The sequence below is a fragment of the Tribolium castaneum genome, chromosome 10 (genome assembly GCF_031307605.1).
Source record: "Tribolium castaneum strain GA2 chromosome 10, icTriCast1.1, whole genome shotgun sequence".
NCBI lineage: Eukaryota > Metazoa > Arthropoda > Insecta > Coleoptera > Tenebrionidae > Tribolium > Tribolium castaneum.
Genome location: NC_087403.1, coordinates 380324 through 408126, shown reverse-complemented (window position 1 = coordinate 408126; position 27803 = coordinate 380324). Strand labels below are relative to the sequence as shown.

General features: G+C 36.9%; 2 protein-coding genes across 10 annotated transcripts; one reads left to right on the top strand and one right to left on the bottom strand.

Annotated features, from left to right (window-relative positions):
* Nucleotides 1-101: 101 nt before the first annotated feature.
* Utx (Utx histone demethylase) lies at nucleotides 102-22679 on the bottom strand. Of its 8 annotated transcripts, none has more exons than XM_008200366.3 (17): nucleotides 22421-22679; nucleotides 22295-22361; nucleotides 22075-22243; nucleotides 21911-22022; nucleotides 12560-12735; nucleotides 8474-8602; nucleotides 8202-8427; nucleotides 7833-8150; nucleotides 5694-6024; nucleotides 5240-5642; nucleotides 3750-3969; nucleotides 3261-3696; nucleotides 3078-3214; nucleotides 2496-2658; nucleotides 1330-1796; nucleotides 1152-1278; nucleotides 102-1105 (listed from the first exon to the last, which is right to left on the bottom strand). In XM_008200366.3, the coding sequence occupies exons 1-17, from the start codon at nucleotides 22504-22506 to the stop codon at nucleotides 899-901; spliced, it is 3774 nt and encodes a 1257-aa protein (XP_008198588.1). In that variant the 5' UTR covers nucleotides 22507-22679; the 3' UTR covers nucleotides 102-898. The 8 variants fall into 8 exon arrangements, with proteins under 8 accessions (XP_008198588.1, XP_008198595.1, XP_008198615.1 ...); XM_008200373.3 differs by having other exon boundaries at nucleotides 3750-3927; XM_008200393.3 differs by lacking the exons at nucleotides 21911-22022; nucleotides 22075-22243; nucleotides 22295-22361; nucleotides 22421-22679 and adding exons at nucleotides 16294-16425; nucleotides 16479-16596.
* Nucleotides 22680-23043: 364 nt separating this feature from the next.
* LOC100142591 (protein phosphatase 1 regulatory subunit 37) lies at nucleotides 23044-27605 on the top strand. 2 transcript variants are annotated; one of them, XM_008200338.3, is made up of 9 exons: nucleotides 23044-23571; nucleotides 23730-23813; nucleotides 23861-24124; nucleotides 24176-24273; nucleotides 24789-25200; nucleotides 25251-25525; nucleotides 25573-25761; nucleotides 26122-26241; nucleotides 26286-27605. In XM_008200338.3, exons 1-9 carry the CDS (start codon nucleotides 23556-23558, stop codon nucleotides 26709-26711), a joined length of 1884 nt encoding a protein of 627 aa, XP_008198560.2. In that variant the 5' UTR covers nucleotides 23044-23555; the 3' UTR covers nucleotides 26712-27605. The 2 variants fall into 2 exon arrangements, with proteins under 2 accessions (XP_008198560.2, XP_001808136.3); XM_001808084.4 differs by having other exon boundaries at nucleotides 23045-23571; nucleotides 23640-23813.
* Nucleotides 27606-27803: the final 198 nt, after the last annotated feature.

Sequence of the window (27803 nt, the reverse complement as noted above, 5' to 3'; positions counted from 1 at the left end):
AATCAGAACCAGATTTTCGTAACTTGCGGCCTTTATCGAAGTTTTTGCGGAGTGGCAAGAGTATAGATCATTTGGGTCCGGTGGGGAACAAATAACGAGTGTCCAAATATAACGTTTTATTTAATTAATCATAAATACAAGTTTAGGTAGTATCTAAACTACAATTGAAACTATATAATACATAAAGTGAAATCAGACTTTTCATGATATAAAATACACAGCTATATGAACAGAGGAAATAGGGATTACCTTACTTAGAAAATTGAGCCAGTTTCCTGATTTATTTCCTAATACATCATCATATTTACACAATGTAACTGTATTTGTAATTGGTCATGACTGGAGAAAATATGAATTTTTTCACAATGTTGTTTAGATAATTTATTGAAGAAGGCACTGTTCGAACCCAGGCTCTGTCTATGAACATATAAAGTGGTATTCGGGTAGAAATGTATCACAAAGTGGCAGTGAACGAATACACGCAATAACCGAATTTGCTGCCTTTAAAAAAACTTTGAATTATACAATACGTACAGACTTAAAAAATTACGTAAAAACAGTCATTTACATATAATTTTTGGCAGTGAAAATATGGTTTCATCCATAACAACGAAAATGATGATTCGAATCATCCTATTCCTTGACTCCAAAATAAATATATCGTACAAATATATTTATTTTTATATGTACACTTATAAATAACTGTTATGAGATCACTGTATTAAGATGTAACATTAACTTATCGGCAATCTACAAAATTGAAAATATTATGTACACACTTATCTACATTTTACATTATCACTCGAATTTACATTTAATAAGCAAGTATTAACATTAAGTTGTACATCCGTTACAAGTGGCAGTGGTAGCTGAAAGATAGCACTTCAAATTAAACCTGCTACATTAGTCGATATTGCTCAGCAGTAGCACTAACGGTGGGATATAAAGTGAAGTTATCGTAAACTTCCGTCAACTCCTCCATTTTGTACTCCTCCAAACACACGAACCCCTCCAGGTTCGGGCTCTGCTTGCGCGCGCAGTCCATACAATGGACCACGTGCCGCTTCTCCTGCTCCCTTATGAACAAGATATTAAACACCTCGATCTGAAACAAAAATACAATTTCCTGTAACGGCGCAACCAATCCTCACCTCGCATTGGCCACAGTAATGCGACGCTTCGTTCTTCCCTCGTCCGTGGAACTTGACCTCGACACCTTTATGTTTCACAAACTCCAAAATCATCGAACACTGTCGCAAGGTCCGCATTAAGCAATTCCTGAAAACAAACGAATAAACACTTCGCACCAAAAACCAAAACTGTACTCACTTAATCAACTGGAACAACTTCGGGTCGGAAACTTTGATATTCCGCGACAAGTTCCACGACAAGTGCAACATTGGCACAATTGACTTGAAGCTCTGCAGTTTATTCCACTCGTATCGCTCGATAGCGAGTTGGTATTGCCGCGCTGTGAGAGGGCCCACGTTCCAGGCGATGTTGTTGCACCAGCCCACAGCTTGCACCCAATGGACGCACCCAGCATTGACCCAGACCAGGTCTCCAGGACGTTGCAAAAACCGATAAACGGGGATATTCGCATTGTATAAGTCCTCCAGGACGGGCCACCACGACCCATGAAGGTAGTTTATTTGGTTCTTTTCGCACAGGGCGCAAATTGCGCCCCAATATGCGTCAGGGACCGCAAACCATTCGCAATCACCTGGCCCGATGTTTATGTTAATCGAGCAAAAGTTGTTGTTTTCCTGGTGGCCCGGAGTCCGACTGCCAGGTACCTAACGGCGAAATAGAAAAAGAATGGAAATCAACCAAAATCAAACGAAACGTTTAAAGGAGAAATCAACTTTCAAAACACCATTTTCAATTTTTTTAATTATTATTAACGAATAATTCCACATACAAGTGTACCAGCGGGCTAGTATATATTGTCAAACAAAGTAAAAATGACGCCTCAATAAATCAGCCCCTGTTGTGGATGCCGACTCTGCAAGCAGACACGATCGTAAATTTTCGGACATTTCAGTTAGGAACGTAATAAGTTTTTTAGTAAAATCAATTAACAAAAATTAATTAAATGTACTGGCGAAATAAAAAATAGCATTTTGAAACTTGATCTCTCCTTTAACATACGGCATATTACTCTGAGGTACATCTTCTGCAGGGAAAGAATTCTTACTATAAAAAAATTGTTAGAAAATCGAATAAAAGTCACGTAGAACACTGTTTGAACACAACATAATGACGTTGGAATTCAATCAATATATTCGGCACGAACTGAGCAACAAATTTTGGAACATTAGATAGCATGGAAAAGTAATTTCTTTAATAAAATACCAGAAAGAATTAAAAATGAGGCGATTTCGGAGGAATTTTATGACATTAGTTTTTACTTAGTTGTAGTGTGTGTTATTATTTAACTAAATATATTATCATTATTATAAAATGATCAACGTTTCGTCAATTCAGAACTCTACCTTCATGTACAGCTGGACCGTGTTCATGCCGAGGATCACGTGGCCCACGTGCGACAGCATGTTTCCGGCCGAGACAACTCGAGCAAACGCCGGCAGTTTCATCAACTCCTGAAGCTGCGCCTTCCATTTTTTCTCATCCGACAAGTCCACGTTCGTCCCAAACCTGCAAGAATAACGAACAATAAGTAAAAGTCGCTTAAATTCCAAAAAAACTTCGGAATCTATAAAGAACAACGATTTGTCTTGCGACGATTGCTGACCGCAGTATGAAACGTCCAGGCTGTGTCCTCCGTGACTCACTCTATCCACAGGTCCTTGGGTCCTTAACACCTATCAAAACACCAAAACAAAGTGTATAGTATGTTACACTGAACTAGCATCTACTACTACCAGGGGGCAATAAATCTGAACAACGAATTTCACCTTGTCTGCACTTTTGTGTTTTAAACGGTTTATCAATACTGTTAAACGCGCAAAGGTAAATTTTTGTTCAGCACTTATTAAAATATAATGAAACATACTTAAAAACACCTTGCATATGCGCATGAAAATGTGTATTCGCGGAATGTTACTTTAACTTACTTTAGCATCTTGGGCTGGTTGCAGCCCTTGGTGTTGGCCAAGGGCGGGATGTTGCAGAGCCGCCTCCTCTTGGGAAAATTGACCGAGTCCTTGGAATCCGAGTCGGACAAGCCACTGGTGGCCTTATCCCTCTCTTCCTGCAATTGGTTCGTTATTTTCGCTCCAAAATGCGCCTGCCCGTACCTTTAAACTTTCCTTAAAGCTGGAGGCTTGGTACTGCGCATATCTGGCAATGGTCGTGTGCGACCTATGCGAGATACAAGCCCAGACCTTCTTCCCGGACTGTGGGTCCCAGTTTTCGTCGGATGGTTGCTGTATTTGCGTCCTAACTTCAACACTGTGATCGGGATTAGCCTCAACTAGTGTTTTAGTCGAAAATAAGCCTAAGTCGAGTTTTAACGCCGAGGCTAATCCGCGTACTACAGCTATGGGGTGTTTGAGGCAAAACTCCTGTAACTGTGGACTAAACGCGTGTTTTTTATTATCTAAGTAGACCGAAGGGGTGGGCGGAAGTAACTGTTGGTGGTTTAGTTTTATTGCTGGGGGGTCGGGGGGTGAAGGGGGCGGCGCTCGATCTGATATTAACGAGTTGCTGATTTCGCCCTTGATGCCCTCACCTCTAAATCAGGAAGTTTTCGTCAACTAAAAACCACGATGAATATTACGACTTACTTGCACAGTCTTAGGATTGTTTTGGCGTCCATGTCGATCGTGTATTCGATTTCCGGTCGTTTTTCCACAGAATGCAGCGAATCGACTTCCCAAGGCGGTTCCGATTTGATAGTTAGGATGCTATCGTGCGGTGGCGATTTGATTCGTCGTTTCGTGTCCATTTCCGGTTTCGATGAATCTAAATTTGATGGAGAAAAGGGTCCGGAGGATAAAATATTTTCTAAAACAACGAACACTGAACTAGTCGACTACACCTTCGAATTGAAAATGACGCTATTGAAATCAGAGCCGAGAGATAATCAAGCTATTTTAATAATTCAGACATACCAATTAACTACAGTAAAACCTCCACAATTCGAACAATTATTGCAAGATTTCCAGACCATCGAATCAACTTTTCGAATCAATAAGAATGAATAATCAGTTAAAAATATTCGAAAATATTTTTCGAAACGCAGGTCCCAGAAAAAGCTGTAGAAAGCTACATTTTCTTCAAAAAAGTCCGGACGTCTTCAACAGTTTAGCTTCAAATTGCTGCTTAGTAGTGTTCTTTGCCTTCTTTAAAGCTTTAACCTTTAACCTATTGAAGATAAAGGTTTGGCGTCACAAACTTTCTTGAAAGAAATTCTCTACAACTTTGACCCCTAGTATATTTTTTGGAAGCACTTCTTTGGTTAATTTCTACATTTACAACGTCATTGGTAACATACTCTTTTAGATTTTCTGTTAGTGTAAAAAAAGAATAAAATAAAACAGTTATGGGCTTTAATTTTATGTTCCTTTTTGTATTTAGCTTTGACATTAAGTGTATTTATGCTAATTATGTAAAAAAAATAATGACGAAAACTATTACTAATTACGAGACATAGGCAGCACTAAGTGCCATCTGTGAGAGTTGTGGGGAATTCTGATGAACGGTGTGGTTTCCTTTATTAATTACTAATTATCGTTAATCTTTTGTAATTTGTATACTGTATCTATAGACTTTTTTAAATTTTACTCTCATTTTTTGTACTAAGTTGTTAGTGTTTCTCTTCACGATATTTTTTTTTTAAAGATTATTTACCGTGAATAAGTACATTATAATAAAAAAAGCATTTTTTGTGAAGTATTATTATTTTTTTTATTACCAGAAATATAAAGAAGTGTCATAGAGTGTGCTATTCAAAACAGTAAACAAAAATGTCAGTAGTCATTAAAAAAAAACAAGATTACATTATTCAAAAATGTAGCATTTGCTAAAATAAAATCGAGGATTTTTCTGATCCATAACAAAAATATGATTTGTTACAATACCTAATAATAAAATATTCATTTTGTATACTAAATATTATTATTAAAACAAGGATGAATAAAATGAATAAAAAGTGAAGAAAATGTTTGCAGCACTTTATTCACCCTGATATTGACACGATAGCGATATTAAGCGATAAAAAATTGGAAAAAAAAATTTTTTCGCTGATACCGTAAGCAATAAATTTGGGGCTCACCACTTTGCTCCTGTTCCTCTTTGATGTCGATGTCGTCGGATCCGAAGTGCTTGAGCAGATTTTCGGCGAGCGTCGTTGCTAGATCCTTCTGCGAGAGGAAGTCCTTCAATTCTTCCTCACTCACGTCCATGTCTGCTGAATTTTGCCCCGAAACGGGCATGGTTATGTCCCTCGCGCAGCTCGGGATCACATTTGGTGTTGGTTGGACTAGTTTGTCTCCATTGGAGGGGGGCGAAAGGTTTTTGGGGGGATTCAAAGTCGGGGGATCCCCCTGGAAGTTGTTTCCGTTGTAGGCAGGCGGCGTGGAGCCCTGTCGCGGGGGCTGGGCTTGTCTTTGGTGTCTCAACTGTTGTTGGTGTTGTTGCATCAACCGGTGCTGATGTTGGAGTTGCAGTCTCATATTCTGCGAAAAAAAATCGCCAGTTTTCGGCGTGGTGGTCGTTTTGGCACTCACTTCTTGGGCAGGCGTTAGATTGTTTATGTTTTGTTGAAAGTAATTCAACATTTGGAGTTGCTGTTGAGTGAGAGTGAAGGGGTGAGTTTGAGGTTGGGGGGCGGGTTTTTGTTCGACGACTTCGGTTTTGAATTGTTTCACGGAGCCGCCGCCTGGGGACGGGTAAGGCGGTGGCGGGCCTTGCGGGGTCGAAGCTTGATTATAGGGTTTTTGATACGATTGAGTGGCGGTTTTCGATTGTTGCGAACTGTTTTGTTGTTGTTGCCTTGATGACATTTCAGCCGATATCGGAAGATTCCACGCTTCTTCTATGGAGAGCAATTGTCTACGCCTAGAAGGTTATTGCCTACTTAAGGGACAACTCTCGCTATTTTTTACTATTGTTTAATTAATCACGCGAGAAAAACGCATTCACCACGTGGTTCAGCTCACCTCAAGCCTAGTGAATGCTTTTTCTCCCCTAACCCACGTTTACACAATCTCACGAAATTCAGTTCGTTCGATATTACAACATTTTTACATAATTTAGACCAATTCACACCTTATCTTATCATCGAAAAATACTATCACTACTATCAACAGCTTATAGTTTATTTGATTCAAGTCCTAGGGAGTTTGACAACCGACACGTGTCCGCGATTGCACTTTCTTTTTTGTCTTTTCCATTATCTTTTCTTTTTTCTCCATTTAAGAAGCTTCAAGTTTCAAAGAAAAAAGTCATGAGAGAACACTTGGTATTGTCATCTTGACTTGATCTAGTATTCGCTAATCAGGATAACTTCTTTCATAAATTTATTATTTATTATTTTGTATTTTTCATATTATCAAGTCTTGCGCAATTCGACTGAAAAAAATTTTTTTCGTTGACCGTTTATTAATTTTGATATTAATGAATTATCTTATTTAAAAAAGGATTATCATTAACACACTTTTTTTCATTAAGTAACTGTTTTTGGGGTTTTTACTTTTTAAAAATATTTTAATATAAACAATCAGTTATACTCATACAAATAAAAAAATTGACGAGTAACAGCATACATTTTAATATTCCAGAATTATTTTTGGTTATTTATAATAATATTATTAATATTAAATTGCTCGAATTTTAGAATGGTAATTAATTTTTAATTTTGTCACAAAATAGAGTATACGGTCAACGAAAAAATATTGTAATAAACTCGTTTGCTAATGGGCCATTAATAAACTCAACTTTTAAAACAGTTTTGTTTATTAATCGCCCTCATTAACAAATTAGTTTATTAATAGTTATTTAATAAACTAGTTTGTTAATGAAGGCGATTAATAATCGACACTGTTGATATTAACAAATAGTCACCAAAAAACTTTATTTATAACACTATTTGTCGCTATTACATAATAAATCATTCATAAAAAGCCACGCATCATGAATAACACCTACAATCACAGTCATTACTCATTGTCTCGTAGTAATCTATCGAACATAAAGTTCCCGGAAATTTGGCAGCCGACACGTGTTTCAGCACCCAAGACGCTGTATCTAGACAACCTGTATCTTATTATTTTTGTTGTTATTTATTATCTTTTATTATTGTCCTTTTTTTTCGTTATACGTCATATATTTTTTGGTTTCATGTTTTCATATTTTTTCTCTGACCCTTGGTTTTATTTATTTATTGCGTTTTTTATAATTTATAATTTTTTCGCGGGTCCTTGTGTTTCTTAATCCTTAGAGAAAGACAACGTAATGCGAGAAAAATTTATTTAAGTAAATAAAATTGCGGAGATAACACAACTAGCAACACGAGGAAAAAATCTGGAGGGAATAAAAGTTCGTCCGCCTCCGGAAGCAGTTCAACTTGTCCAATGTAATTAACAAAGGCAGTTAACTCGGTAATAACGGAAGAATAATGCGTATGCGAATCCGTTAAAGTGTGCAGGATGTTTGACCTACGAGAGATAATAAAATTTTAATCCACGTTGGAAATTTTTGCTCATCTCGCGACCCGGGAAATAATGTAATCGCTTTATGCAGCTCGATTTTCCCAAATCATCTATCTTTCTCAACAGGGGACCAGTTCCACCAATCTCGATAATTTAGCGCATGATCAGTGTCGGTCCGAAAGAATACGAAAAAAATACAAACAAATTTCAACTTACTGGCTTGTCGCGCTAGGCATTGGTGCGTTTGCTAAATTCGACTGAAGAAAGCTGATTCTTTGCGATAGATGTGGGTTCATGCCCACCACCGAAAGCCGTGGTAGTTTCGAGGGAAGAAACGTGTCCTCGGTTGAATTCCTGTTCGACAGTCCTCGATTCGAATTCAAATAGCAAGCGTAAGCGTCCCGAGCTTGGCCACAGCTTTCGTACAAAATTCCCAAATTAGCCCAAGCAGCTGAATGGCATTTATCTAATTGAACTGCACATATGTAGGCTTGCAATGCGTCCATAGGCTGACTCTGCTGCTGATAAAGCACTCTGAAAATCAAAAACACAAAATGCCACCCCAACATCCCCGCTATCACCTACCCTATGGAGCACCAAGTGTCGGCATTGCCTTCCGACTTTTCGACCGAATTTCGGTAAGCGATAAAAGCATCGTGGACTTTTCCTATACTAGCGTAACATCGCCCAAGAAGATACAGAGTTTGACCGGAAAATTGGTCAGCTTCATGTGCTCGCTGCAAGCAATGGATGGCTAAAGGTATCCTCTGGTTCTTATCGCCCAAAGAATCATGACAGTGGTATAACCAACCTGAAGCCTCGCATTTGAAAAATACACAAAACCACAATTTTTTTACCTAATTGGCGAAAAATGTCAGCGCGCAAGGTCTGAGTAATTGTCTTGTCACGCAGGAGCAGCTCATATCGGTCCTTTGCCCCTTTTACTTTCCCTTGCACTTCAAATAAATGAGCAATATGAAATTTGACTGAAACAAAGATACAAAAATGATAAATTACTTTTTGATTTTCGATTTTTATTTATTGGAATTATTCATTTTACGGTTGCATCAACGTTCGTCTAGACGGAAGCTATTTTTAGTTTCAAATTACCATCAAAAACTATGTCAAATTTTAAATTAAAATAATTTAACATGTTTTCGAAGCACAGATAACACGCTTGCCAATTGGCTTTGTCACTGCTTGCAGCAAAATTGGGTGAACTGTTAAGTTGTTTTATTTGTATTTATTTGGCTTTGTAGTCTGTCTGTTTCATATTTTTTGAGAAAACCTAAGAGGGTTCCTGTTGTCCGAATAAATTGAAATTTTGCATACTTACGTAATCTGCGTGACAATGCAATTCTATGTGGTTAATTATCCCCTAAAGGGGTCAAATGGGGTGTTAAAGTTTTGGATTAAAAAGGGATACTCGATTTGTACATACTACTGCAACTTATGCCAACATACAAGGTATGTTGGACATTATGACATCATGGTTTGAGTGTAAAAAGCGCACTGTTTGCCGCTATTTTTTATGCATTTATCTCGGATGATAGACACAGAACAGACGTTAGGATGTGCTATCAAAGCCTAACAGCTGTTTTATACCATATACCGCCAAACAAGTGCACAAGTCACCAAAATAATAGTATTAGAATGCAGTGAATTTAAAAAATGCATTAAAAATTTCTACCAAAAAAGAATATTTTTGCTTACAGGTTAGGATCCTAAATTTTGTAAAAGCTTTAGGAACGATCATAGTCATAAGTCATAACAATACGAAAATTAGAGAATTACTTTGTTCAGTTGACAAGTCCCAAAGCTTTTATACATTTTAGAGTCCTAGCCTATAGGCAAAAATATTTTCCTTCCTTAGAAAAACCTTATTTGTTTTTACATTTTTAGTGCATTTTTTTAATTAAAAGCTTAAAATACATTTTTTACATATTTTTTTATGTTCTACTCGTAGATGTGAAAATTAATAGTTTTTGCAAAATTTTTCTCCCAAAGACGAAACCAAGGTTACGCCGAGATTATCCTTAAAAACTCAAGAAAATCAATGTTTTTTTAAACGGTTTATACACTTTTCTATGCCTTTAGAAACCTCCAGAGTGCAAAAAAACGTCAACTAATTCGATTTTAAAATGTTTGATTTTTGTTGATTTCCGGTATCCGTTAATCGGGCAATAACTCCGGAATTATTAGCCGTAACCCTATAAAGTTTACTATCGTTGGACTGTTCTTTTAATTATCTGTTATTTAAAAAAAGGATCATTGTCAATTCAACAATTTTATCAAATAGTACAATAAGAAACAAAGTAAAAAAATGAGCTAAATTTAGTTAAAACAGGCCGAAAATCGCCTAATTATGTTAAAAATTACGTTAGTTTGAACTAAAAACCCATATTACTTTGAGGTTTTTATTGTAATTGTTCAAAATGTTCGTTTATTAAATAAGCTTCAGGTCGTAACTCTTCGTCCCCCCAATTTTTTAATAAAAAATAATTCGAGTTGGTTATTCATGGCCGTTTACACACCCGCTTAGCCACGACACCTGCATTATGTAAAAATAAATTCAAATTAGGGCTGCCGAGGCACCTGTGTGCATGAAATTATTTCCCTTTGTGCATCAAAAATGAATGTTGATGTTAATCGCGCGACTAAAATCCCAGCATTTAATTAATAATTTATCCGAGTAATGAGTTTGAATTTTGACATCTTCACCACCAAAACCGGGTTTCCGATGCACTGTATTTTGACCGTGAAGCGGTTTAAATTTCGTGCCACGTTGCGGAATATTTGCTGTTGGTAAAAGTATGCAACAAGGAACTATGTCAAGGCTAAATCTAAGACTATGCGTTTGCTATTGTCCTAGGTCAGTTTTGCAATTGCTTAAACCGGGGATTTGTGCGATATTTAACCAACACTTGAGAAATAATCTGAGAGTTTGCTCAACAACAATAAGGAAAAAATGCGCAACAAACTCACATTTAATTCACTGTGCATTCGAGTAAACTGACACCAATCGTCTCAATGTTGTTATTTATTACCCAAATTATTTTAACAAAAATTCGAAAATGTCTGACGTCGGTGCTATCGACTTTGTATCAAGTTGTGACCTAGTTTACATCGTCATTTTTTCGCAAGGTTATCGTGCTCATGCTATTATTAGAATGTTTACCGAAAAGATAATGAATGGTGAGTACTAGAATCGTCATCATTCATTTTTAACAACGTAACATGGCCAATCAACGCGAAAAAACGCCACGTTTTATTGTCAATGACCACATACGACCAATTAAACCAATAAAACAATGCTAAAACTCCAGCAATATTTTTTATTTTATTCGCACACATGTGAGACAATTTCCCTAAACGCTGATTTCTGATAGGCACGCAAGCAGTTTAAATCAAAATCACAGATGACTACTTTTAATTATCATACAACCTTGACTACTCCACTTTATCTGATAATATAACCCTAATATACCGCATGAGTAAATAAATTTGCGCCCCGGTTGGCTAAATTATCGCCCAGGTGTCAGCTTTTCGACCGTAAATTCTTGAAAAATGCCACTTTTTGTAGGAAAAATATAGACAATCAATGTAAATTTAACTCGTGTACAACTGGAATTCGATTCGAGACTCACAAGGAAAATAGCGCAGGTGTTTATTACTTAGTTAAGTACAGTACAATCACCCAAAATGAAAAAGACGCGTCCTTAAACAAACGCCTACTATGCATTCTTGAATCAGGTACTCATTTATTTTACAATATTTGATCAAAACACGTCTCACAATCACAAAAAAAGTTGTTCCTACTTTTTTCTAGCACATTTTTAAATTTTAAAAAACCACAAAATTGATATTTTTTTAAATTCTTATTTCGCAAAAATTGTGAAGAATAAGCCAAAAAATTGTAGAAGAATTCATTTAATCTTCAATTTTGTTCAATAATTCGAAATTGTATCTTAAATAAAATAAAATGCTCCGCTCTGTTTGTGTTTTACGGTAAATTTTGATCTCATATTAAAACTTATTTTGCATGGAATAATTAATTAAGCTTGCAAACGAACTAATAAATATATTTATTTGACAATTTTGTTACAGCGGAAAGAGAAATTAAACAAATAAAAAATATATAAAAGATTAAAAAAGCTTATATTTAAAATTAAATTTCATGAACTTAAATGGGTGTGGCCAGCCCGAAAGCCAATCTGAGTCATGCCCTTTTAATGCGCTCAACCAATACAAAGGCAAACATAATACATAGAAAAAAAATTCAAAGCGAGGGTATTGGTCGATCATCGCAAACTAATTTAAAGATTTCAAGGACTAGATTGTTAATATTTCCTGCAATAAAAATTATTTTGTTTTAACTTCCAATAATTTTTTGCCCAAAAGAGAGGAAAAAGTGAATTGTTGGACAGAGATTTTTGTAAATTTGTGAGCTGATGAATGTTTCCCTTTATAGACACGCATTTGAAATAAAAACTGAATTCACTTATTTATTTATTTTGTGAGAAACGCCTCAAAATCACAAAAATATAGTCACACTGAAGTTACTTTGCCCGTTTCACTCAACTTTGTTAGTTAGGTAAAAAATAAGTCAAAAATATTTTTTACGTTTTATTAGCACGTTTATATCAAAATTGCACGGTAGGCGTTGGCTTATAGGCGCGTTATTTTCATCTTCGGTGACTGTACCTACCACCCCGACCTGACACCACAGCAGGAATATTAAAAATATAAAACATGTGAAACACTGGTCTGTCCATCCTACGAGCGAATGAACCGATAAAAATGGCAAATAATTGCGGGTTTTGCAAGACAATGCGCGCCTTGCATGACAATCATGCCAGATTATCAGTAATTAACGGCGTTTTGTGCGTGCGGAATGATTTTTAAAATTTTGCACCGTTATTTCGCGGAAAGCAAATACTCACTGATACTTTTCGGCGTCGAACACGGGCTGTTATCGACTAGGGCTAACTGTAAATGTTTAAGGGCAGATTCGTACTCTTGTGTTGCTTTAAACATCAACCCAAGACGTAAATGGACTTCGTTAGCTCTTTGGAAACTTGGAGATACGTAGAGGAGTTGTTGGAACGCTTTGACTGCCCTGCAACAGAAGTGCACTTTTAGTACGACCTTCGAGAATTGCCCTCAAGTGCAAGTACGGTTACGAAATTTTCGCAACAGATAATTAGTATTCAAGTGGTTATTTATTAATTAATTTCCTTAAACAACACGCCCTTGAACCCGGCTTTATTGCGACTCCAGTGCGAGGTGGAACAGAAATGCATTTTTACGTGCTTGGATGGAATCCAAGTATTTGCAAAATTTAGCCAAGAAAAATTGACCCAAATTTAGTCGTTAGAGCGTCCACCTGCGGCAGCTGAGCCTTTCAATCGAATTCACTCAATGTTTTAATAGTTACAAACAGATAGCAATAGTATAAATATGTAAATGAAGACCGTATTGGTGTTGTTTGTCTCGTTCTGAATCAATGACCCATTGAAAACGGAATTTTTTCACCATGAATAGTAAAAGTCGACACAAATCTATCAAACTGTCGGCGAACAATAATTTATAAATTTCTAAATCGGTAAAATGATTATTACAACGTACAAACAAAGAAGTACATAACTTTAAGTACAGAGTTATTAGATAACGGTTTTCTTAGCAAAGTTGCAAAACAAACACTGAAACGTTGCAAGATTTTGAATTTTTCACCCGTTACCAAACATTGTGGATAATTAGCCAACTCGTGGAAAAGTTAAAACTAGTTTAATTGTGACACACAGTTTTGCTAATTACTGCACTTAGTCGCGTAATGAAGCAACCAGAGAAATTAAAAATACCGATCGTGTCAAAGCTCAATTTCGACCAGTCTTCACCTAAAGTAAAACCTTGGTTCATGGTCACGGCTATCTTGACTGCTAAAGTAACTGTATTTGTTGTTTATTTCAACGTCAACAATGCACGGCATACATTATCCGAGTGTTTTAGTGGAAAATGTTATTATTTTTGAATTATTGGCTCGTGAAATTCTAAATGAGACAACCTGTATTTGTTCGAAATAACTTTCTAATCTTAATGACACCCTTTGGTTTTAAATCGACTTATTTTACGACAAGTCATATTATAACTTCACATTAATCAATCCAAAATAAACCATAACTCCAAGTGCCTCACTTAAGAACTTTCAACGCGTTTTTTCCCCTTCAAGGTTTGTTTTTCCAAAAAAAAATATTACAAATGAAATTCTTGCCAGTACTAAAGTATATATTTTTAAATATATCTCAACAGCAATAATCACACACAATTCAGCGTTTGATATTGAATATTTTATATTTTTCTCTGTTTTCTAAAATTCCTAGTATACAATTAATTAATTTAATTAATTAGTTTAATTAATTTCATAAAAAATATATTTTAGTACAAGCATAAGCGATTCTTAAATGTTATTGCAAAATTTATAACGCCATTGTTTCCTTTTAATAACAGACATTTTTGTTTGACATCTTTCTGGTATGTTTAAAAAAATGAAAAGAGGAATTCAAAAAAGAATAAAATAAAATAAAAAAATTATGAATAATTTTCAGAGTTTTATTTTTCTGTTTTTTAAGAAATGATTGTTTTTTATAATTTTTTGTATTTAGGTTTGATATTACTGAGTGTATAAACTATGAAATATTTGACAAAAACACAAACGTGTTCAAATTTTCGAACATTAATTTATAAATGCCGATATTTATCTTTGTAAACATCAACATACAGTTTTTATATTTCTATCGTTGCACTCAACATTTGTGACAATTTAATGCCAGAACGATAGTTCTTTCATTTTTCTGGACAACAATGCGGTTATTTTTTCTTGTGTTTAGCTTCCTAATTATAATTATGCATTTTAAAACCAAAATCTTTGAACACGATCATAATCAACATTTGTTGCAATAGTTTTCCCAAGTTTATCATAATGTATATATAGGTAGTTCAGGTAAGTATTACTTTATCTATTATTATGTTATGAATTGTCTCGTGGGAACTATATCGTCTTGTCCATTTTCTCTTGAATCTTCTTACTTTTTACAGTTCTTTTCTGTGTTGCCTTTCTTCAGTAAGAAAAGCTGACCGATTTAAGTCTTCTAGTACAGCTATTAGCTAGACCATGTCATGTTTAAGGCGTTTTTTTGTGGCGTATGATAATCAATATAATAGCAGTATTATTTCAACAATTCATTTATTCCACCAACGTACAAACAATTCCAAAAAAAAAAGTATTCAATGTGAAATGGTCAATTATCATAGAATTCGAATTTGTAGGACTTGTCTCATTGGGTAGGCCATAGCAATAAAGAATCAACAGAAGGGTCCAAATTATTGATATTTAGATCACTGTGGATGGAAATCTGGCGCCGTGGTTCGATGTTCGATCAAAGTGAAGACCAGGCTAGGTTCTGGATTGTGGTGTTTGGGCGAGGAGCGGAGGAGCGAGTGCCGAAAGGTGTAATTTGGAGGTAGTGTATGTTAGTGTTGAAAAATGGTGAAATCGTGTACCGATGATGTATAAAAAGTTCGATAGTCAAGTTGTTAGATAATATCAACATGTGCGGAAGCAGATGGACGAAAGCCAGCTGTTGAACAGCTGCGCAGGTGATCGTCTTCACAAACAATGCACCGACCTGCCAAAGATGTCCTGTCCAGCAAACAACAAAAGAGTGCATCCCGTGTGATTGTTCGCCTAGTGATCGTCTGATCCTCCAGATCGTAGGATCGTACGGTCGGTTGGGTATGTTTGGACAGGTAGAACTCTCGGTCATTGACGCGATGAATCAAGGTTATAGACGGACGATGCAGTTTGGTCAGACCTCGTCCAAGACCACCAAAAATAAAAGAAGCGAACCACCCATACGCAAATACGCGACCTGCCGCAAATCAGCGCCAACAAATCAACCGAGATGATCAACACCAAGTGGGTCAGGTGCGCTGATGTTGAATGACAGGGGGTGAAGTTTTTATCGAATTGACTGCATCTTTTCTATAGTTTATACTAAATCAATACTGGCCATGGCGAGTCTAATTCGATGGCTGGGTTATTCACCCAGACTCCGTCTCTCCCACTGATACTATTTAATAAACGATCCCCCTATAGGTGGCAGACTGCACTACGTACAAAATCTCACGTAGGCACCAACTCCGAAACCGAAACCCTCTCCCTAGTCCCTACTAGACCCCTGGCCATTGCCTTGCCATTATGTAAATAAATTTCGGGAAGAGGGGTAGCAAAAAAGGGTTGCTTCCGAATAAAAAATTAAACCCTTTCCCAGATAACATCTGGCTTAATTCGAATGCAGCATCATTAGACTAAGACAAAATCAATATCAGCGCAAACAAAAGAGAATGTTTGGGTCGCTATAGCCGCACCAATATGATAAAGTAACTGTGTCGGCCAAGCTCATCATATCAACACAGGTATTTAATAATGTGACGTCATGATATTGCGGAAGCGCAACGTTAGGAATGACGTGAGATATGTCATAAGCAACATGGCGGATGTTTTCACTATCCAAACATCCGGACATCATTGCATTAAATATAGCAAGTGACATTCGAAAAATCAAAACAAAGAAATAAGTAGCTGGGCCGACAACCTATCTAGTGGCATCGAACTCACCATTTGAAAAACTTTTCATTAAAAAATGATTAGTTTGAGGCTCCCATTACAAATTTAAAATAACAACAACACCAAAATCGAGATGCACTTATAAAACCCACAACGAAAAATTGCACAAAATTGCCAGCCACACTACGTTGAGAAAATGATAGAAAAGAAACTAAAAAAAAATACGCACTTCGTACCGCACTGCACCGTCCCAACCAACCTTCGAGCCTACTACTAAAACTAAACCGAACGGAATTACCCTAAAACGCACGGTTGATTCAGGGACGGACCGAAGGAAATGCCTACGAGGGGACCTACACATTCATACCCGTTTCTTCCTAACATCCCAGGACCTAGGAGTCATAGTAGCTTACACTCGATACCTCTAGCATACGACAGGCGCTCGGTAGAGATCGGCGTTTCACAAAGCGCAAGCCTAGGCTACAACGGGGGGCTCGACGATACCCACCGTACAGCCAGGCAACGTCCTTTGTCCAACTGCACATGCACAAATGTTACGCAATTATTCTTCACAAAGCCGAACCAACATAGCGGTCACAAACTATACTCCACCTCACCTACCTACTGCTCCAAACCAAATCATCCCACAATCACATGTTGACACTACTCGGAAAAATCTGCTCACTTTATGACAGCCCTAAACTCATTTAACTCAAGAAAATTATTTATGACACAAATTGCCCCTCATTTTAGACTTCAGACCCACTCCACAATGAAATTCCCAGAAACGACGAAAGTTTACCTAAAGCAGGTAACTCGAAAACCCATCGAACATGAAACACGATATCCACCAACCTTTATTTATTCACACTTATTCATTGGCAAAACTGGTGATCCACTTCGCATCCAGTCGTAAAGAGTAAAAGTAAAACACTTATTTTGTCGTCAATCAATCGCAAAACGTCGCAAATTCACCCGATCCACAATTGATAAAATCGCGTGCCGCCCGAGAATAAACAAACAAAAATACCAAAGAAAAGGCCCAGACAATAAAATTTATAGGTGCTACACCAGTCAATAAGGGGGTATCAGAGGTCAAATTCAAATAGAACATGTCTTGTCAAAATCAAAATATCAATAACCGGGATATTGGCTAAGACAGTAAAACACCTTGTATAAAATAAATACTTATGTATGTTTTTTTTCTTAAAATTTTTGGAAAATATGCTAAACTATTTATTTCGCAATTATTCGTCCAAATTTAAGGAAGCAATTTTTTTAATAGTAACCATAATTTTTTTCGTAACATTGGCTACAATCTTAAGGATATAACTATCCAAATTAAATCTAATTTTTTCGACATTTTCGTAGTTAGACGCCATTACAAATCAAAATTAACTTAGGAACAAACAAAATGGTTGCATACTTTTTATTCACCCCTGTACACACTTATAAAGTCATTTATTTTTTATTAGAATTAGATTTTAACACAAGAACACCGACTTTATTAATTAGTTACTTCACGTTTTGTATAGGAGTTGATATAAAAAATAATTCCTTGTTTTCCACTTTTGTAATAATGTTAATTCCTACCTTTGCCAGGAGCAATAAGTGCGATTCAACTGATTCAATGTTTCGTATTTTCCTAGCAAAACTGAAGTTCGATAAAAAATGCTTCAATGGTCAGTAAACACTTCGTTCGCAATTAAGAATTTTTAATTTGTTTTGTGCAAACCGGCCCTAAGCCTGGACATTTTGTAATTGGATCTAGTTTTGCAAACTGGGTGGAGCCAAATCGAGAATCATGCACCTTGCCGATACCGAGACCAATAAAAAGAAGATAATAATTCAATAGCTACATAAAAAAGTTTCAATGTGTGTAGTTATTGGTCGGCCACAGGCCAATAAAATAAGGAGACCAATTGGCTCCTTTTGACCGAAATTGAATTTCTGTGCGTTTGGTGCTTGAAAACACCAACGACTTTGCTTTATCGGGTTTCAACTGGCCAAAAAGCAGTCTATAACGGTAATGTTTTTTCCATTAGAAAGCCGTGTCATAAAGCACGTCTGGATCGGATGTAGACAGCGCGTGCTGCATCCAACCGAAAATCTATGTGTATGTCTGGACGCGTCTACATATCGAGCATTTATTTAGGTGTTGTGTTGTTATTTTTACCACTGAAAGCGAATGAGCATAAAAATGAGGATGAAACGATAAATCTTCGTTTTTTAAAGAGCCACGCTCATAACTCGCGCCGTATACACGAAGCCGAAAACTCTCGATTACCGGTTTATGACAAGTCTAGTTTATGACTAAAGCGATCGCTAATTCAAATGGAAAATAAAAGACACATCATTCGAATCTAATTAAAGTAAAATATGGCGTGTTATCTGCACGCTGGCTGCCATTTTTAGAACTAAATGACATGAACTGTACTTCTAATCGTTGCATTAATTTTTCATAGTTCTGTGATACTCTAAATCAATAACAATTAACGCCTGATGAGTGCATTATCCTTTTATCAAGCATGATTTAGATGCATCAAAATAATACAAAGTAAACAACTTGTCGAAGTTTTATCAGCAGAATTAAACTGCTGATTGGACGGCGAAACAATTTCAATTCTGTTACAACTCTAATAGTAAGTTTAAACGACCAAGGCAAGGGTACAAAAATAGATCGATCCCCTACATGTTACAGAATGAAACATTCGCTATTTTCGCCACGACGACCTCAATGAATTGCATCAAACTGATTCTGTAACATGTTACCATAAAAACAAATTCGAGTAAAAATAAACGGAAGAGAACAAAACCGAGCAAGGTCGTTCGAACCGACCCTAGCCCTTTGTAAGCCTCATCTGATGTCAGATGTGACCCACTTAGCCCACTTTTCGACAGCTGCACGGCCCAGGCTGTAATTTCAAAAAAATTCGCGTTTTTTTATCCGACACTAATTATATGTTTATTAATATTATTCATACGAATTTCCCAACAACACAATGGTAATTTTAAATTTCAAACGTAATACCACCGCAAACAACATGACTCATTTTTTCTCTCGCTGTATGAGTATAATCAGCGAGATGAATAATTTAAATCATTATCAATCATTTTACGAAGAAATTATACGTCATTGAGCATTGCGTAAACCGACAATACGATGGAAGTGCACAGAAGGAAGAAAGCAAGGGGTCATGAACTGAAGATGTAGCTCGCAAGCCAAGGTTCAATACACTATCGACGTCACAATAACATGCATTACATATACAGGTTCTTCTTGAAGTAGAATAGAATAATGTCACAAAACCAGTTTCAATCGAAAGATGCTGACTCAAAACTGTATCATCAATATATCTTTTTAGCCTTTTTATTTCCGGTAACGTCACTTCCACCAGCTTAGACTCACTCTTTTTTATAGACCAATCACGATTCGGCGCTGGTACACACCTATGTCATTATTTCAACGCGGAGAGCACACACAAACGAGCAGGTGACTCAAATTGCAAAAATGCTGTTCCTTCCTGAGCAATCAAATATTTGTTTAAAAAAACCCACGTAAAATTCTAATAATTATACAGAAATCAGTGTTTGCGATGAAATACAATATTTTTTCTCTGTTCGTGTTTTTTTTCTGAAAATTACGTAAAAAAATAAGTTCATTCCTTTGTGTATAATTTTTTATTAATAAAATTTTATTCGTAATTAATTTGAGTTTTGCAAAGTAAATGGCAACTAATTTAACGGGACACTAAAAATTAATTAATAAATAAACGAAATTGAATTAAGTTGCCATCTACTGGAGAAAGTTTAAATTAATCGCAAATTAGAATTTCGTTACAAGAGACGAATAAACTTTTTTGTTTGTTTCAGAATGTCAATAAATTAATTTAAAAAAATCAGCGACTCAATAATAATCATAATAAATAATTTTGCTTATAAGAAAAATACTTAAGAAATTGACACACATAAAGAACGCTGGTCTCCGTGTAATCAATAATTTTAATTACGTATGTACAACTTTTTGAGATAGAGTAAATATATCTCTTGGACATTTAACAAATAATTTCGACTGGAGACAACGGGTTTTGGAAATGGGCACTCAGTAGCAAAACCACGGTTCGATGAAAACAAACTTTAAACATTAATAAACACTTCGTAATTAAGAATTTTAATTTGTTTACTGCAAACCGGCCCTAAGTATCGATTATTTCGCAAGTGGATCTAGTTTTGCAAAATGGGTGGAGCCACATCGAGAAACTTGCACCTTGCCGATACCCGAGACCAATAAAAAGTAAGATAATAATTCAGGACACAAAAAAAGTTTCAAAGTGAGTAATCATTGGTGGGAGGCGGGCCAATAATTTAACAGTTTTAAAGAAGACCAACAGCAATAGAGATTTTTTTACGAGCCCTAACAACTAAATGTTTGGACGAATACATAAAGAAAATTCATTTGTGTCTACCTTATAAATTTTACAAATTTTTACTAAATGTCATAGTAGCTTTTGTGCCACATCTCGTGGTCTTCCAGGACTTTAATAAGTATCGTACCTTGCATTCATCTACTTGAATAATAATCTGTGCCACCGAAGAAATGTTCATAATCAGCTTTTTGACAACTTGTGCCATAGAATGTCTCCTAGAGTACTCCAGAGCAATTATTTTGCCTTTTGCTTTTTTATAATTTGAAACTTAATAAATGTTTTGGAATTCCACCAAATTGAAGGTCAAATGATAAATAATACATTTAGTTGCCAAGCCAAGTAGGTAAATAGGTAAATTTCATCATTTATACATTTTTTCTGACAAGAAAGTACAAAAAACACTTAAATAGTATTTAGAGAATTACATAAGTTCGAATCCATGCAAATTATGAATAAAGTGCTATTGCACAGAACCAGTTAGATAATTAAAAATAAAACGAGATTTCGTCCAAACATTTATACTTCGAACGAAAAACCGAGCTTAGAAAATAATAAATCCAATTTTTGCATTTCCTCTTCAACAAACAAATGTGCTTTGCTTAATTACGCTAATGACGTCCCTATCGAATCAATGTTAATTAAATCTCTAATTAATAAATCAAAATTCCTCAAAAATGTTAGTACGATTACTGAAATATTCGTCATTTTTTGTAAAGTCTTGAGTGAGTTGTTATGTTAAATCGTAGCTCAGGTAAGACAATAATTAGTTTATTATTAATGATTTAATTAAAATGTTGCGACAACAAACGTTATCAGTCAGTGTCCTGAATCATCGTTTTTCCCACCGATAAAATAAAAATTACATATTATCTCCATAAAATGAGAGCTGTTTTCGTTTGTAATTAAATACCAAAGCACCCACACAAGTTACAAAACCTAAATAATCTCGGCGATAATTTTTATGTTTCTCTATACACTGAGTTATTCATTTTTTGCTCGTTTGAGCCAAACTAGATTCTGAATATGATTACGTGCTTCTTTAATCGGTTTGCTTTTCATTCAGTAGTCAATCATTAACTGAATTATCAATATACAATCGGTGTGCATTAATGGATAGCTCATTCATTAAAACATTTTGTGTCCTTTTATTATATTTTTCGTTGTTCCAACTTACCCATTTGCCATTCTCATAATGGCTCATTTTTTTTTATTGTCGCAACTAGCGATAAATAAAATCTTACCACTGAAAAGCGTTGAAGTGAAAATAGACAAGCCCCAGTCCGTACAAAAACGTGGGGTCCATCCAGTGGTTTTCCGCCTGTACTTTGTAGAACATCTGATAAGCAGACAGGGCTAAAACCGACTCTTTCAGCCCCATTCTCGCACCCAAAACCTTGCACCTTACCCTTCCTGTACTCCTCCAACAGCAGGTGAAAATGGCCCAACTTGACCCAAGTCTTTGGGTCAATACTGATCTTTTTGGAGATTTGTTGGTAATTATTGGGCTCATTTTCATCCTGAACCTTCTGCTGGCGTCGTGCTTGCACAACCATAAGTTGTAGATACTTAACGGCCTTAAAAAAAATCAATCAAGCCTGAGACAGACACCTAAATCGAGGCTCTACCTTCAAAACCAACTCTCGTTTTTTCTCATTTTCGGGCTGGTGGAGCAGCAGAAAGCCGTATTGGCGGCTGTTGATACAAACAATAGTGAAATATAGCACGTTGGTGGCGTAAATCATACGAAATACCTATCCAATTCCGAGAGAATATGAAGCTCCTGAGCCGTCATACTGATGTCATCTAGGTCTTCAGCACGAGCGCTAGATTTACTCATTTTTAGTACGGGGTGAATAATCACGCAAAGGCGAATTTGTATTTTTACAGAACCAGTCTATTAGTAACGCAATTTAATTAAATAAAATGAATTACACGAAATCGACGTATATTTCCATCATGAAAACACCGATAACTGTCAAAAAACAAAAAGCGGCCTTGACAACTGTCAACTTTGACAGTGGATCGCATTTCAGTCATTTGACCCGATTTTAAAAAAATACCGGACCCGGTGAAGTATTTTCCAAAATTGGAATTAACCCAAGAGTGGGTTTAAACCGCCAAAAAGCAAGCCCCGGTTGATTTTCGGGGGTCGGTCCACCTCGCCCACCTACACCCTTGAACCATTTTGGCGCCCGGTTTGAACCAATAATTGGCCCAAATTGTGACAACAAGAAATACAATCTTTAATTTACAAACAACGTTATTTAATAGCCGTGGCTATTACAACTCAAACGTATCACTCTCACACACAAGTGCGATAAATGTTTGATTCTTGCGGTGGGCACACCTTTGCCGTTTATTTTGGAGGACCGAACCCGGTTGACAATCACAGAGTGTGCAAAAAATTAGAGTGAGGATTGTTCAATACAAAAAAACCAAAACAAGCCGCCGGGGCCATGCCGGGGCCTGCTATCAATACAAAACAAAAAATACGTGGTTGTGCGTTCGTTTTTGGGATAATTGAATGAATTGGTCATGGGGCATTTTTTGTCGGTTGGGGCGCTTAGTCGCTTCGTGTGTGTAAAAAAGCGCATATTTGCAGCCGCGGTTCACACGCTTATTGCGATAAAAGTGCGTTATATCTGTGTTTGTCTTGGAGGAGTGTAGCCTAGTGTTACGTCGCAATCTAGGTTTCATCTTATGTCAGTGGTTGTTGCGCTATCATCCATGTTGCTTTTTGACTTATTTTTACTTTTGGATTGTGAATTTGTGTGTGTGTTAAAAACCCGACTAAAAAATGCTTTTCCGAGAATGAGGTTGGTTTAATGAACAGTTCCGCACCGGACTTTGCCAATATTGTGGATGTGGTGACTTACCAATTCAAGAATGGTTCGCAAACGAGGTAAATATACCCCAAGCAGCCAAAGTATTTGAAGTATTTATCAATACTCGATGACTTCTGTCCGCTAGATCACAATAAAAAGAAAGGTCCGTTCTAAATGATGAACGTAATGGATTTGTCTCCAATCATAAATGAATTTGACACACCTTTCCTTGTAGACAGTGGCACTGAAAGTTTTACCGAAAGCCCTGTTGCAGAAGAAGAGAGTGAGCACTCGGAGGACTCCACAGTCTGCGACATTGGTAACGCGGAAGCGGCCCCAAATTGATAACCCGTTGCGCCTTTGCAGATTCGTCGTGCATCCAAAAATGCCACATTTTGGACAAAGAGGTCTCAGTGGACGAGGACATTCTGGCTGTTCCTCTGGAGCCCATTCGCACCCAAACCGAGCCAAGTATTGTGGAACCGAACGAGCAGGATGAGACCGCCCTCCCGTCCATTTTACGGAGGGAGTCCTCCACCTCGAGCACCGTCAGGAAGGTCTCCTTCCCCAAGGAGGAGACGGAGTTGGCCACCTACAGGGAGCCCGAAAACGACTGTCCTTGGACCATAAGTGAGGGTTTTGTTGCGAATCGATCGTTACGTAATGTACTCAACGTTTCAGACACGTATTTGCCCCCCGAAAAAATCCTACAAATCTACCAAGCCTCCTGCAAGCAGCATCAAACCATAGAGCTGGACATAATCAAAAATCTGATCATGGTAATAACTTTTTGCCTTACTTAACGAAAACGTCGTAACTGCTTAAAGTATTTTTTGAGTTATTTATGAAAATTTCCGATTGCTCCTTTATTTCATATACTAGGAGCATGGATGAGAATGTCTGCAGAGCAGTTGTTCAAACAAGTGTGTGAACGCATAATTTGAAATTGAGTTTTTAAGAAAAGTACAGTGGAACTCGCTTATAACGAACACTCAAGTGACGAGCGTTAGTTCTAACTGAACATCATCGTCTTTACAGAGTTTTTTCAAATTAAATGGCTTGTAATAGATAGACGAAATGGAACAGCGCAGTCTATAACATAATTTTTTTGAATGGCACCCTCTGTATATTTTAATTTGTACTAAAATCTATTACTTTAAATGTTCAGAAGTTATTTAGTGCGTCTGCAGTAACTGTTTGGACTGTCGGTGGCAAGACAATGTCAATGTGCTTCAGCTGCAGATACGACGTTCTTGCTTAGCTTCGTGGTTGCGTAATGAGTGTTGGTTTGCAGGAAATAAAAAACAACACAAACCATTCAGCAGTATTGAACTTATCGATGATAAACATAACGAATGAGGTGAACGAGACGTTGGAAGACTTGTTAAAAGTGTCGAACTTCCGCACCTTGGTGTTATACGAATGTAAGTTCACGTCGGAGACGATAAGCGAATTCTTCAACATGTTGGAATATTACGGTTCGGTGTGTGATATTGAGGTCGCGATGAATTTTGACGAAACGGCCTGGAAGTGCTTCTGCAACGCTTGTACAAATCTTACCGTCTTGGAGGCCATCTCCTTCAAAGGGATGGTAATCAACGAGAACTACATGCGGATGTTACTTAACGCCGTTAAGAGCAACACTAGAATCACCACATTGAAGTTTGACGCTTGTATGCTTATAAAGTTACCGTCGTTTTACTTAGGTAAGTTGCTAAAACCCTGGACTAATAAGTAAATTGACCAAAAATTTCAGTCGAAAGTCTAATGACAAACACTACTCTCTGCGAACTGTACCTGCCCTCGACCGGACTGTACACAAAAGAAGCTGACTGTTTGGGCCGTTTCCTGCAGAAAAACTTCACACTTAAAGTCCTAGACATAAGTAATAATTTTATCGGGGACAGGGGGCTGGAAGTCCTAGCTAAAGGACTCACCAAACAGACGACGGCAGGCTGTGGCTTGTCGGTTTTAGTCGTTTTCAACAACCAAGTCACGGAGAAAAGTGGACCGGTTATCTGTAGTATAATTGTAAGGTTTTGGCGCTTGAAATTTTAAAATTATTAGAGTGGTTTCAGTCTGAGTGTAAAAATTTGCACACCCTTAACATCGGTTATAACCACCTGACGGATGCGGTTATTTCCGACATTGCCCCCAGTTTGGAGGTGACGACGTCTCTGGAGGGCCTAGGGCTCCAGTGCACCCTCCTGACGTGCAAAGGAATTGACTACCTCGCGAATGCCATCGAGAATAACAACTCGTTGCAAGTATGGCACAATTTTTCCTTAATTGATTCAGTTTTTTACAATTTATTATCTACCTCTTACAACACAAAAAAATGCAAATTATATCTCGTACATTATTACTGAATTTACACCGTTTTGCTTGCATTCAATTCACAGTTTTATTTATGTAATACGTATAAACAAGTAACGACAATAGTAATTATATTTACAATTTGAAAAAACGTGTAAGTTTGAATAAGTACATACGTATAAAATACTTAGGATCGCTTTATTAATTTAATCCGCAATGAAATGCGTGATTAATTTTTCACGTGACCAAATTGAACTAATTAGTTCAATTCAACAAGTTAGTTTGTTAAAATAGCAATTATCATCTTGTAGAAAATTAACCTGAAGGGGAACAAAGCGATTCAAGTCCCTGGCTTAGAGCGCCTGTGCCAGGCGTTAACATCGTCGAAGATTTCGAAAATCGAGATTGACGAAACGAACCGTTCGTCTCACGTAAGTGTTTGCTATGTGTTGTCGCGCGTTGATTATCCTTTTAGGACCCCCAAGCCTACGTCCAACTTGTGAAAAAAATGAACGCAATTTGCACAGTCAACAAGAATTTCAAAGAGTCAAGCTGCGACGAAATCGCCACGATTTCGCAGCTCGTTTCGCGGAAGGTTTCCCTGAGTTGCGAGCCCCGTTACGTCGTTCCGGAGCCCGCGCCGGGGGCTACGCCCCTCTCGGTCGACTCTCCGCCGATTCTGTCGCCCGTTCCGGCGGCACGGCCCCCCAAGAACCGGTTCCAAATAACCAAAGTACAAGACCCCAACACGCGCCCGATCTCGCGGTTTAAAGTTACGAGAGTTATTCCGTCGCCGGATGAAGACTTGGCCATTGGCAAGTTCGCAAATGTGAGGAGCAGTGTGTCGTCGAATGACAGCGTCGACTCCCTCCAACTTGACGTGGATAGTGATAGAGATTAGTAATTAGGCAGATTTTGTATTAGTTCTGTGATAAGAATTTTATACATAAGTTAGTGGTTCAAATTTTATTCATTACTGCCTTAACGCGAAATTATAGTTCAAATGTATTTTCTTGCAGCAGTTGAGTTTCCTTAGCCGTGATATTTTTGCAGGGTTTGATGGAAGGGCCCAAGGTTCTCCCTTAACTTAAGTTAGTTACGCAGCTATGACTTAAGTACGTATCGTTTTGGCGTGCATACCTTCCTGTTTGTTCATGCATGCACGATTCCAGTCAACCAAACATCCCTATTTTGTTCAAAACTGTTAAGTGATAAAGGGTTAAGTGTTTCATGTGCAATTCTCGTACCTGGCGGTACAAAGAAATTATTTATTGTAATAACACGGAGTTAGATTTAGCAACCGTACAAACCTCAGTTCTTTGTTGTATTGTTTTGGGCATGCTGGAGCATGTTTTTGGTTATACGTTTTTTTAATTAGCTTTAAAGAGAGTAAGGCCGACAGAAACAATGTACATACCGGTCGAATAATTTGTTTTGAGACGACGTTTCTGGAGTCTTGCCGACTACTCAATGTGTTTAAATAGGGAATAGTAACTTAACCAGTTGTAAAATAAATATATTTTTTATATGAACGTTGTTAGTAACTTGGGATACGATAATTAGAAATAGCAAATTTTGGTACAAAGTGTAGAAAGTCAAAGTTTATTATTGCAATGTTCGAGCAAATTCTGTTGTTTAAAGCATGCACTATGCATTTCATTACTATAGTTTATATTTATGTGTATGTGATAAATGCATGTGATAAATAAAATATCTTAAAGAGTATTTTAACAAATAACCATATTGTAGAGAAACTTGTAATTAATTATTTATAATAAATTGAACGTTTATTGAACCGTGTCATACACAGCTAAGTACCAACTTTTGACTACCTATCATCGACCAGTTTTGTGCCTAAACTCGCACTCACAGGGTCTCAATGTATTGTTACTTACCGTTGGAGTGTTGTTAACATCCCTCTGTTTGTCACTTGTTTGTATTATTAACTCAATAAATAAGATCAGACAATTACAGCCAAACCCGTCGACGGTTG

Excerpts from the sequence above, each read along its gene's own strand:
- LOC100142591 (XM_001808084.4), top strand. The coding sequence starts at position 23,669 with ATGATGAACGTAATGGATTTGTCTCCAATCATAAATGAATTTGACACA. Across the intron at positions 25,526-25,572 it reads CGGTTATCTGTAGTATAATT|TCTGAGTGTAAAAATTTGCA; the intron begins GTAAGGTTTTGG and ends GAGTGGTTTCAG. Across the intron at positions 26,242-26,285 it reads AAACGAACCGTTCGTCTCAC|GACCCCCAAGCCTACGTCCA; the intron begins GTAAGTGTTTGC and ends TTATCCTTTTAG.
- Utx (XM_008200366.3), bottom strand. The coding sequence starts at position 22,506 with ATGAGTAAATCTAGCGCTCGTGCTGAAGACCTAGATGACATCAGTATG. Across the intron at positions 3,215-3,260 it reads GCTTTAAGGAAAGTTTAAAG|GAAGAGAGGGATAAGGCCAC; the intron begins GTACGGGCAGGC and ends AACCAATTGCAG. Across the intron at positions 1,797-2,495 it reads CGGTCCAGCTGTACATGAAG|GTACCTGGCAGTCGGACTCC; the intron begins GTAGAGTTCTGA and ends TTTCGCCGTTAG.